We start from the raw sequence: 13,803 nt of genomic DNA, 5'->3' as shown, positions 1-13,803 counted from the left end.
TTATTTGAGATGATATTTGATTGAACTGACCGCATGGATATCTTAACTGATCAGCTTTGATCATCATTTTCATATGTAAATAGTGAAGTTGGTGCACTCTGTTGAAAAGTAGAACTGAAGGCTTTGCTTTAGAGTGACATCTCTCCTGTTTCAAATATATTAAGCCCAAGAATATTCCAGGTATATGACTGTAGTCATTGATTACTCAAGTCTGGATCACACAGTTGAGTGTTTGACATTAGGAGCATCAATCCATACAGATATACGTCGCCAATGTTATGAATCCTGCTCAAACTGTTCCATTTAGTAACTTCTTATTATAATCACAGGGGACCTAGGTACATGTCTGGATTCCCATTGGTTGAGTATTCCAGAAATCCTGACCCAATCATATACTCTTCAAAAATAGTAGGGGATAATGAACTTTCAATTTGGATAAGAAGTGTAAACGTTAACAAACGTTTCAAGGACAGACATCTTATGAACGCACCACCATGTCCCCGTATTACCATCCCTAAACACAACACATGATATGCATGTGCACAACGCAGTAGCCCCATACACGTGCATGAGGTCCCATTCTTGACTTTGACATTTTTTCAAGAAGGTCGAGAAATCAATTAGAACATTAATTTTTGACACTCATCTTGCATTCCACATTTGTTAGTGTTTGCTCCTAGTCGTTTGTTTTAAAATGAAAATTGTATACATGCGGATTACGTGCCATACACCAATCATCTTCAAAAAAGCAACTACATTCCAAATAAAGGGGCGGTGGGGTAGCCTAGTGGTTAAAGCGTTCGCTCGTCACGCTGAAGACCCGGGTTCGATTCCCCACATGGGTACAATTTGTGAGGCCCATTTTCTGGTGTCCCCCGCCGTGATATCGCTGGAATATTGCTAAAAGCGGCGTAAAACCAAACTCACTCACTCACTCCAAATAAATATGGTTGTCAGGAAGTGCAAATGGTGATGCACTGTCAAAACATTCAATAATATATCAACATTGATTGACTCCGATAAATCGCCTAAATATTTTTCATCGTAAATAAAAAAATATGAAGATCCCCTAGCATGTTTCTTGTAACAGGCAGAACAAAGCAACAGAATATCATGGAAGGTATTAACGATTTAGCATCACAAACCAAGTCTCAGAGAACACATCTTGTTTAATTTCTTGAGACTAGAGACGGAAGATTGCTAATAGCATCATGTAAAAAATCAGACCCCCCACTTCTCCTAATAATTGACTCACCCCCCATCTCTTTCTAAAAGGCATGTCACATGGGAAACATGTCCCATCGCAAGAAATCAGCAATTATGTCCATTAGATCAGTAACTTTATTATTGTCAGCCAATCAAACAGTTGTATAAAGATCATACTTGGCAAGGAAACTTTGTAGCGCAAAAAAGTTCCTTGAGGCCTCCCAGTTGAGATAACTTCATGGATTTAGTGTCAGGTTTTCTTTTTTAGCTGGACCTGTTATTGTGGTCTGATAAGATTAGCTGACATTTCTTGGTGTAACTCACAGTTTGGTATTTGAAACACTATTAACTATATTCGCTTTTTATGTGAGTCAGAGTTTTGATGTAATTATGGTTCTGATACAGTTCACAATTCTTTTACTTTTGTTAGTTAACTGGATTTATTTGTACTTAATAGCATTTGTTTTATGTCAACTATCACTGTTCCATTAACCAGTTAAATGAAAGTGTGTAACATCAGTGATGTTTATCAGAATGTGTAGTCATTGAGATTCTCACTCACATGCCTTAAGTTTGGTTAGTGAAAGTGAATACTGATAGTATAAAACTGATCTTTGCAACACTTACCTGACAGTTTAAATATGTTTAATGTCAGAAGACACAAGGGTGATATTATATTTATCAGTCAAATTCTCTAACCCGACAATTAAATTTAAATTTGTGAGTGAGTGAGTTTTATCCCATTTAGCAATATTCCAGCAATATCATGATATGAAACACCAGTAATAGGCTTCATATATTGTAACTCTTGTATGAAATTAATAAGTGCAGTTTACATGCTATAGTGGCAGAGAGATAAGTGACCTCATGACCTCGCCAGTGATGTCAGTGTTAAGCATTGTGATGCAGTGTCATAAATGCAGTCACAAAGACAGGTTGCTTGATCTCAGTCACCCATGTGATGTCCCCTCAGGAGGCATGCTGGGATGATAAATTTTGTTATTCACCTTTATGGGGACTTGTACCACTTACTAACAGTAACGTCCCTGAACAGACGAAGTTATCAAGAACTAGCATCTAAACCTTTTGGCAGTGCTGTGTTCGTAAACAGGATGTAAAATTGTTTTTGGAAAAATGTGCATCAATGTATCCTGTGTTTACCCAGAAGCTAATGTGGGTTCAGTTTGTGTTGAGTTTAGAAACATATTTTCATTTTCTCATGGGAAAGTAAACCTACTTCTTACAAAGATTATGTTAACACATTTATCATGAATCTGAAAGGAAATTATGATAAACAGCAAGCCTAGAAGGCAATCTGAAGACTGACTCCTTCTAAGAAATGACTCATGATCTGCCTATTACCATCAGATACAGCTTGAAATACAACTAATTTCAAATCCACATAAACCTCAGCAACCTAAAAACATTAGTAACATATGCATGTATCTTTATTAACATAAACAATACCACAAAACCATCAACATGTTTTTAAAATATTACAGCTACTGATTTTCATGTTAATTGTTGACTTATCAAGGTTCTAATCCAGTGATGGAACAGAGAAACCACCCATGAATCATGAGCATGATTCCCAGATCAATTCTTGCTCATTTGATGTATGAGATTATTTGAGACAATATTGTTATCAGTTAGTCACTGCAATTTGTATCATTATTCTGAAACTTTGCTTGTTGTTTTCAGGTCTTGTGTACATCGAAGATCAGCTAAAGAATGTGGTAGTGAACGAGGGAGAGCGAGCCAAGTTCATATGCAAGACAGCAACCCATCCGCTGGATGGTCTGAAGCTAAAGTTGGAGTGGAGGCATGATGGGAACATTGTGAATTTTACCAAAAATGACAAATATGTGTATAAACGTGATAAAAACAGACATTCGTTGATAATCAAGGATGCAAGAGTAGCCGATGCAGGAGTTTACACGTGTAAAGCAACAGTTGACATTGACATTGATATGTCCAGTGCTCATCTTACAGTCAGAAGTAAGTATTACAACTTGTCAGGAGTAAGTATTAGATGTCAGAAGTAATTATTACAACATGTCAGAAGTCAGTATCACTGCGTGTAAGTATTACAAAGTAAGCATTATGTGTCAGAAGTATGTATTATGTGTCAAAAGTAAGTATTACAACTTGTCAGAAGTAAGTATTACAACTTGTCAGAAGTAAGTCTTATGTGTCAGAAGTAAGTATCACAGCATGTCAGAAGTAAGTATTACAACATGTCAGAAGTAAGTATTACAACATGTCAGAAGTAAGTATTACAACATGTCAGAAGTAAGTCTTACGTGTCAGAAGTAAGTATCACAGCATGTCAGAAGTAAGTATTACAACATGTCAGAAGTAAGTCTTACATGTCAGAAGTATTACAACATGTCAGAAGTAAGTATTGCAACATGTCAGAAGTAAGTATTACGTGTCAGAAGTAAGTATTACAACGTGTAAGTATTACAAAGTAAGCATTATGTGTCAGAAGTATGTATTATGTGTCAGAAGTAAGTATTACAACTTGTCTGTAATGGCCATCGTCTATTCAAATAATGTACAGGGATAATGGTATGGCTGCTCAGTTACAAAATATGAACACCATAGGTGTATCCAAAGGAGGGGTGTAGGGGTGCGCAAACCAACACCCACCCACCCCTTTCGTCCTGAAATTTTGGCATATAACCATTGAAACTCAGGTGAAAATGAAATGTGGAACCCCTCTTTTCTCAAGTGTGTGCCCTCCTATCTCAAAAACCTGTATCCACCCTGAAAAGTAAAACATTTGCTATGTTTGTTTTTTGTAATGGCATTTTAAGACCTTTTTTGACCTTTCATTGGGTGAATGCTGAAGGGCCAAGAATTAGTTTGTATTGTGACAAACTGAAGATAAATGACACTAAATAACCAAGGATGGATTAGGACATCCACATTGGTCCCTTAAACAGGCTTACTCCAGGATGCCTATATCCATGACATTTAAGACAGGTGTCCATTAACCATTAGAACCTTTAGGACTTGAGCACAGTCCCCTTTCAGGCAGTAGCTTCTCTAATGGCTTCATGAAGTTGTTATATGCACAAATAGGTCATCACTCTTCCCAAGATCTTCCTAAAGATGAATTTTTTCGTGGTCGGCCCACTGAAATAGTTTTCCATCTAAGCTGAAAAACAATAGGTTTATCCTTGTCAGTAAGACGTTTAGCTTACATGCGTAGAGAAAAACTTGACTGGTTCTGTCACTGTTATGATCTTATATATCAGGAGTGTTCCTTTCTGTCTGCGCCTTACACTAACTCAGGTAGCAAGCCCATCCATCTATCTAACCTAAAGCAATAAGTTTGAATTTGGTGTGCATTTTGATGATAAACCATGGTTTGTCAGTATCTTTCTTATGTTGTTGGTTTCACAGTTTCAAATAGAGTGAACTTTCAACATTGGTTTACCCACCTACGTAATCACATTCTTATCTCATGGAAATACTGTACAAATTGGAAATAACCAACACATTCCTTTACTCATAGCCCAGAGTTTCATAATGGATATTGTGATGAGAGCTGACATAGCAGACCTCAGAAACGTGTGTGCGGTTTATCTTCCATAGAATTCTTAAAGCGTTCACATGTCCTTTGATGAAAAAAATGGTTTTGAAAAACGATGTTTTTATCCAAATACAAAATAACCTCCATGTGGTAAAAAAGAACAACTGTATTTAGTTTTCTGATAAAATTTTATTTGACAGTGAAAGGCATAAAGCATGGAGATGTATTTTTATTTTTCTGCTTCTTTTTGTTCATACTCTTTATAGGGTATATAGGGAATAGCCTTATGGTTAAAGTGGTCGCTCCTCATGCTGAAGATCTGGGTTTGATTCCCCACATTGTGTGAATCCCAATTCTGGTGTCACCTGCTGATGTAAAATTTCTGGTGTCAAATTGCTGGAATATTGCTTAAAAGCAGCTAAAAACTAACTCACTCATACCCTATTTACAATTGCCCATTATTTAATTAATTAATTCTAAACAAGTGGCAGGAAAACAACTTGTATGTATGATCCTAACACTTTTAAATTGATCACAAATTACTGCTTTCTGCTGTAGAGGTTAGTTGGATTTATTAGTGGTAAGGTAACAAGTGATCGTGAAGTGAAGACTGTGTGAATGATTCAGTCACTTTTCAGCAAGATAGAGCACCATTTCTTGTAATCACTGTGACTTTCTTCTCCATCAGACATGACAGACCATATCAGGGACACTCCAGTCTCATGAAGCATATCAGCATTGTGTTTCCTTAGAGTCCTTGTAAGGTGGTCTGGGAAAACACATCACAAAAGACTTAGATCTTACATTTCCGATGCTTCGCCAAACAGTTATTCCAATTCTAACTCATATTTTATTTAAGAAATAAGACATCTCAAAACCATTAAATGAAACCTGAAAATATTTCCTTTCATATGACTACTCATATGTACATCTTTATTTGATTAAAAAAAAGAGATGATTTAATTTTTAATATTTGCCAGCCAATGTTGGTCAAGATGGAGGTGAAGGTGGCAGGAAGTGGTATTGTTGGAGTGATCTACAGCCACCTGCCATGTAGAGGAAAAGTAATCAAAATTTGTATTATTGAACATGTTCTTATGAATATTTCATTGCTGTAGGAGTTTTTCCCCACATCAACACAAATGAGACTGACTAAAACTGATGCGTGATCTGTCGAGAGGTGCTGAAACATCTTCATAATCAGTCGGTGGCAAGGTTTCATTTTGTGGAAAAAACAGCCAACCACAAGTGCAATTAGGCTTAGAATTGGAAATGTACTTGTGAACATGAGCTACTGATATTGTTATTGGTAGTGATGTGTAATTTGTACTTGGGTAAAAACCCACCTCAAGCTGAAGGTGTAAAGAGCACAATATTATCTTGAAATGCTTGTTATATCAAGGAAATGTTGTTGGCAGTCAATCAGTGTCTGGTGAAGGAAGATGGTTTACGATAGCAGATTTTTGCTTGTGTATCTTGCTGGCTCTGTCTCTTGTAGAACAGGAAGTTATGTAGTCTTGATTTGTAACAACTGTGTGTGAAGTGCTGATTTATATCATATTTACAGCCATTGATAGCCAACTGTACCCTACAATGGAGCATAAATGATGAGTATATCGATGAATTAACATCTGCTTGATATGCACCAGAATGGTCGTAGGCCAATCGTGTTGTGAAAAAGGGGTGTGCAATATGCCTATATCACACTTACCTACACATACCACACAGTATATCAAATATGTACCTGCATGTCAGAAGTTGAACATAAAGACCTGATAGCTTAACATACTGAGCATTCCCTCAAAGGGAATGTGCCCGCACCAGTGATGATGTCATCAATGTTGGCAAATATTTAAGATTGAAGATTCCAGGACATTGTGACATTTGGCTCTATCACGTCACAAACATGGTATATGACCACTTTTCTGAGGTTTGTTTTCCCTGACATTTATGACCCATAATTCACTTCTGTTCATAGCAACTATTTGACTGTGGCCTTCTGTTCCAGGTGCACCTGAACCACCCATAGAGGTACAGGTCATCAGCTGTCATGGGAAATCGGCAGAAATTGTGTGGCAAGCAGGTCCAAATAATGGAGACGATATAACTGGTTTTATCATACAATATAATACCTCGGAAAGCAAGGACACGTGGCATGATTCGGATGATAGAAGTCTAGGAGATGAGCAGACGGCTTATGTAAATCTTAACCCCTGGGGGACATACTCTTTTCGGGTGCTAGCCATGAATTCTGTTGGAATTAGCAAGCCAAGTAAACCTACAAAACGGAGCTGCACCACGCCCCCTGAAAGGCCGTATCGGAATCCTGACAACGTGCACACAACAACAGAAAAGAAGGGCATGCTTGTCATTGAATGGACAGTGAGTACTTTACCTTCCAGTCATCGATGTCACATTATAATATTTTAAAATGTAAATAACGATACAAAAATTATACAAGGGACAAATAGTAGATGAAGATGTGAGTGGCATGCCATGTGCTTGTTTGCAGAAAGGGAAGTAACTCAAGAAATATAGAAACCATCTTAGGAATTGAATGATCAACATCTGTGTTGAGGTTGTCAGAGGACATTCCTGGCTGCACCTGCATTTTACTGCCGTTATCTCAATATTTAGATGTTTTATTAAAGTTATTGTCGTGGGTAACAAGAATGAGATTTTTCTGGATCTTCTCATACTTATATACCATGGATTGTACACCTTGTATGTTTTAGGAAATATTTTCTTCACCTGAATAACCCATCAGTAAATGTTAACATCTTCAAGTTTAGTTTAAATAGCTTCTCTAGAAGTCTTTTTCTAGTAAGGAGCCTAAGAATAGGTCATCAGTAATGGGTTTTGGGTGGTTATTATGGGTGACCGAGGCCATTATTACAGGATTATGATTGCTATGCTTATGCTCATAGTTTGTCAGGCTGAGTCTTGATTGTTATACCCACCCAAGATATAACTGAAATATTGCTGACTGTGGTGTAAAACAACATTCATTCATTCATGCTGCTGAAAACAAATTGATGCACCTAATAGGCATTATTCTTGAAACTATTGGGGAGGTAAGAATTTACCTCCAAGAATACAATACACACTATCCTCTTTATCAGCCCTGTATCACACCACTGTGTTCTCATTAAGAAAAACATATAATACTTACTCCATCAAAGATGCACACTTCCATCCATGATAAGAAGATTATTTCAAGGCTTAAAATATCAAATGATCTTTTATCTCCATGCGGCTTTGAAAGGTCCTGTATATGTGGCAAGATAATGTTCTTATTTTCCATAATCAGTATTCTTTCATTCCTGAACCAAAAATATGCTCTAGTTAGGAATATCAATGTCTTTGTCAAATTAAGCTTGGACCGATTGAGATGGAATTCCTCAAAACTGCACTTTAGCATGATGTTTGAACCCATATATTGATTTCATCAAATTCATTTTTCAAAAATGTTCGCATGTATTTTTCTAGTCATCATAAGCAGTTTCTAATTTTATTCAGGGATTAAGTTTAATGATCAGGTTTTTAGAGCCAAATCAGTGTCAGTATGTATTTGATTAATCAGCAAAACCCCTTAACTTACGTAAATCAATGAATCTGAGAGGGCTTTAAATGTTGCCAGGAGATTGTAAACTGCTTGTAGGCTGTTCCAGAGTGAAATGTCACAAGGCGGCTGTCAGATTGCTTGTATATCAGTATTCACTATGATTGAAATCATGAAATTTGATATGCTATGTAGGTTGTTCATTAACACTTCAGTGGCTCTAGACCATCATTAATCATTGTTACTGCGATGCCGATCCAAGTTTTGTCAGTAATTTTCTATTGTGAGATTTGAATCTAAACATAGGGTACTGTCACATCTTGGAGACATGCAAAGTTGCTCAGACAAATTCCAGTATGGTGACTGTGACCATCTTGTCAGTCTAAGATTTTTAATTTGAAACCTCTGTTACAAATATTACTGTGACGATTGGTAATTTAAAATAATGTAATCAGCAATGGCAAAAATCAAAGGTAAGCTACAGAGCCTCAATTACCCATTTATATTTTCACATCAAAATGATTGGGCCTCATAAATGGGTGACTTTTCTGTCCTGTAATCATACAGACAGTAGGGTCTGATATTGCTCTCCTCATGCAGCCATCATTACTTGGCACAGTAGCATGTTTTGAGAAAATGTCTTCCGCTGATGCCATCATATTTCCCAGGGGTAAAACAAAGGAAATTCATGAATATTTTTCGTCTCAGGGACACTTTCCTTAAATAATGTGTTTGATACTTAAATTTCCACTTCTCCATCCTTTGTTCTGGGTTTGCTTTCCCACATGGGTACAATGTGTGAGGCCCATTTTCTGGTGTCCCCCGCCGTGATATCGCTGGAATATTGCTAAAAGCGGCATAAAACCAAACTCACTCACTCACTCCTTTGTTCTGGAGTGCATGTTTTTACAAAGTCACAAAGTCCTGAATGTCTAACTGTGCATTGGTGAACTCTGGGTAAAATATGGTCTTTGCTGGAAGGAAACAAGTTGGTTTTACATGATAGCCAGCAAAAGTACAGACACAGAGTGAAGTAACTGAGACAAGGCAATCTGTGGTCTTTAATAGGTTGTATGTATGGTCCTGATATATCCCAAGGTACCATACAGTCTTGCACATTCAGCTAATTGGAGTGTTCATTGATGGCAGTGTAGCAATACTGCTTACTCAGCTGTGATATTGCACACTTGTCACATTGATCATAGTGCAACAATATTGCACACTCAGCATATTCAAGAGTCGCAATGATCACAGTGTGACAATATTGTACATTTAGCACATTCAAGAATCAGTGCCATTATAATGTTACAGTATTGCCAAGTAAGCATATCCAAATGTCACTGTGATCACAGTGTGACAATATTGCACACTCAACAACAATATTACACACTCTGCAACAATATTGCATGCTCAACAACAATATTGCACACTCAGCAACAATATTGCACACTCAGCACAAGCATACACAGCTGTCTACTATCCTGTCCACTTGTTACGAGAATAACCTGAGTTCCATAACATGGGAAACATATTTAAAAAAACAGGGACACTGTTTTACCTTATCACTACACAAACTTGTCATTTGTAAATATTTGCCTAATCCTTGTGTGAAAAATAAGTAATCTGATGTAGCCTCCAGTCTCATTGATATTTGATACATTGGTGCTGACCAAGAAACCAATTACACTTTCCTGTTAAACTGGATCTGTGGGATGTCACTTTTTTCCTGTGCAGCAGGTGGGTAGTCCACAAATATGTGAGTAAACACCAATGTTTAGATCCCTGAAGGCCCTAGTATCAGCAAAAAGAGATGTTAACACAGACAGATTGATAGATTCACATTAGGGAGGGACCTTTGGTGGATGTTGGAGGTAGCAATTGCCTGGCTCCAGGCAGGGCTGCACCAGGTGATGAAGAGCTGTTATCTCCACCCGTCTAATTTTCTGTGTAGGTTCGGTCAGTGGTGGCATCTAATGAATCAAAGTCTCTTGTGTAGATCATCCTAACAAGAAGGTCTTCCTATGTAATAGAAAAAGTCTGGCAAGTTTACACAGGGGTAAATGGTAGGTTGAGGATTTAGATTTTGAATCAATTGGGATCAGACCAATAAATTGAGATAAAGTTGGGTTAGAACCGGACGTGGCATCTACTTTATCAATGATTCCCAAACTTCTAAATGCCAGTTTCTCAACATGTATCTTAATGACTGTCTCACCTGAAAAAAAAAAGGCTGGGGTGAAAATCAATTATAGGAAACCTCCAGGTTGGTGGAAACAAATTAAAGCGTTAAAGAATGATAAAAAGAATGTTTGCATCTGTGAACTGAAGGATACTTGCCTGAAACTAAGTTGCTTCTTGTTTTTTTCCGTATCTGGCTCAAGGGCTGTTGGAGGTCATGTTATATAAAGGATTTAACTTTTGTGCATTGTTATTCTTCACAACCACAAGAAGTCTAAACTTGAAAGCTAGATAGGTTTTGTCCACACATTCTTATTCTTAAGTTTGTTTTGTCATCTTTGTCCACACATCAGTTGATTTCCATGACGACCATTTTGCAAGAGCTGCATTCATTACTTATCAGCTATTCTTTGTAATGCAGAGAACTTGATTTGCAAAGTGATTTGATAGCTTGACAAAAGACTGTTACAGGTCATTGCTAACGTGTGGGAGTTAAAGGCAACCTAGTGCCATGGCTGTTACAAGTCATTGCTGAAGTAAGGAAGTCTGTCATCCTAGTGCTAAGACTGTAACTAGTCATTGCTACAGTGAGGGAGTCTGGCATCCAGACCTTTTTAGCAAGTTTTCATAAGACATGGGGACCAAACAAGCCTTCAGTATTTTACATTTAACTGAAAATCATGCCTCTACAGTAGACACCAAGAACTGGAGTTCTGTGTTCTACAAACTTCAGCTCAGGGAATTAGACAATGTTGATACTACCTCATTACTAGGAGCTACATGTGCAGACTGCAGTGAGACACTTCCTTGTTTTGTAACACAACATGCATGAAAATTGAACACACTTCCTTGTATTTCACAACAATAGTCTTTTAATAATCAACATAAAATTTATGACACACCTGTTGTGGTGCATGCTTCTTGAAAAGGACAATTATGACCAATACAGTATAATTTTCAGACATTTTTTAGAGTATTTTTCACTGTTTTCCCAGTGGTCACTGAAACAATCACAACTGTAAACAAAATCAAATAAATCAAATATTTTGTGAATAGAGTTACTCTGACCTTCATGCATCCATGAGACTAAAATCTTATTGTGGATGATACATCATCCCTTAGTAGATAATTGTTGACTGTCGTAGATCTTATTTCCTGTCATTAGTGGATGCTCGATTGAGGCCAATTGCCCCTCTCTATGGGACTCTCTGTCCACAACGACACACAGCTGACCTTCTGAATGGAAGGAAATGGACACTGCCAAGTCGTCTGTGGATCCGACCCTCTCATCCTCCTTCTTTCCAGCTCAAATTAATTATTGATAACTGAAAATGTGAAGCTTGTCCACAAGACATGAATTTTTGTAAAAAGTTCTGAAGTTCCATTTTTATTTTGACATAATTTCCTGTCTGTCAACAAAGGCTGTTTTATTATGTAAATTTTTTTTTGCAATTGTTTAAATTCAGTGTTTTTATCAATTTTGGATTTGATCTTAAGGCCATGTTCTCTGCAACTTTCTATAGAAAGAATGGGATGCAACTAATCTCCTGCGTATGTTGGATATAGATTTTAGACTATAAACATCAACTCAGAGAAAAGCACTTATTTTCTGGAAACTGACAGGTTTGATTGTGACTGTAAGGAATAAGATATTTGACTGTGGAGAATATTATAGATGACTATGGACAGTGTATATGACTACATACAATATTATACAGGTGTGTGTGTGTTTGTAAAAAACAGATCAATGATGTATTATGACACATGCTATAAAGGGGTGTGTTGGCAACTTGGTCTTGCACCTCTATCTGTAACAGGTCTTTATCTGGAATTTAAAAAAAAAGATATAGATATAATTGTCAGTGATGATGATCAGTGCGTTATATATGACTATGGACAGTGTCATAAATGATGGTGGACAATGTTATATGTAACGATGAACAATATTATAGATCATGTTATTTGTTTCTGTGAACAATATTATGGATGATGATGATGATGGACAATTTTGTATGTGACTATGAACAATATTATAGATGACAATGGATAATATATGTGACCATGAACAATATTACAGATGATGATGGACAGTGTTATATGTAACTATAGACAATATCATAGGTGATGATGGACAATGTTATATGTGAGTGAGTTAAGTGGTGAGTTAGGTGGTGGTCTGTAAATAACCGAGTCTGACGAGACAATCCAGTGATCAGCAGCATGAGCATCGATCTACACAATCGGGAGCAGATCACATGTGCCAACCAAATCAGTGAGCCTAACCATGCGATCCCACTAGTCGCTTCTTACAACAAGCTGAGTCACATGTTATATGTGACTATGGACAATATTATAGATGATGATGGACAATGTCATATGTGACTATGGACAATATTATAGATGATGATGGACAATGTCATATGTGACTATGGACAATATTATAGATGATGATGGACAATGTCATGTGTGACTATGGGCAATATTATAGATGATGATGGACAATGTCATATGTGACTATGGGCAATATTATAGATGATGATGGACAATGTCATATGTGACTATGGACAATATTATAGATGATGATGGACAGTGTCATATGTGACTATGGACAATATTATAGATGATGATAGACAATGTCATATGTGACTATGGACAATATTATAGATGATGATGGACAATGTCATATGTGACTATGGACAATATCCCAGATGACTATGGATAATGTTATATGTGACTAAGGACTATGGATAAAATGATATCTGTCTATGGAGAATATGAAAGCTGACAATGGACAATGAGATATCTGACCATAGACAATAGGTGACTATTGGTAGGATCAAGGACAAGTTAACCAAATCTATTTCAAAACATTTCTTTGAGGCTTTCAAAGAACCTTTGGTAACTCTGTACAAGTCAGTACTGCCTAGGAAGGTAGTTTTACACTAACCAATTTTCCATTTGTGTAAATATTTCCTTGCCTGTTTGATATTCACATCCATCAGGGCATGCATTAGGCTGGAATCTTTCAACGACGTTATGTTGCACAATTTAAAAAAAACAACCTCAAGGATGAGACCCATTACGACTGCCTATTGAGAAATAAAGAAGGGAATAATTTTCCCCACGAGTTTTTATTTCCACAAGAAGACTTACGGTTTACCTAAGTGCCATGTCTCAGTTCTCGGGAGGGTATTAACATTTATTTCATGGAATACTAAAAGCTACAGGACCATTTCAGGAAGGTCCTTGCAGATTCAAGTGTGAGAAGTGAACTTTAAGACACAAACGGTCTTCTGAAGAAAGCATAGCATCCATT

General features: G+C 37.0%; 1 protein-coding gene across 4 annotated transcripts in view; it reads left to right on the top strand.

The window, feature by feature from the left end:
* Window positions 1–13,803, top strand: part of LOC137297119 (neuroglian-like) — a 144,108-nt gene that overhangs the window by 87,329 nt on the left and 42,976 nt on the right. For all 4 annotated transcript variants that reach the window (XM_067829117.1, XM_067829114.1, XM_067829116.1 and 1 more), the window contains exons 3-4: window positions 2,908–3,204; window positions 6,756–7,129. In XM_067829117.1, coding sequence (XP_067685218.1) covers window positions 2,908–3,204; window positions 6,756–7,129 — 671 coding nt within the window. The remainder of the gene's footprint in view (window positions 1–2,907; window positions 3,205–6,755; window positions 7,130–13,803) is intronic.

Source organism: Haliotis asinina, chromosome 9 (genome assembly GCF_037392515.1).
Source record: "Haliotis asinina isolate JCU_RB_2024 chromosome 9, JCU_Hal_asi_v2, whole genome shotgun sequence".
In the NCBI taxonomy this organism is placed as follows: Eukaryota; Metazoa; Mollusca; class Gastropoda; order Lepetellida; family Haliotidae; genus Haliotis; species Haliotis asinina.
Note: the sequence above shows the minus strand (reverse complement) of the source record. Positions and strands in the feature narration are given on the sequence as shown.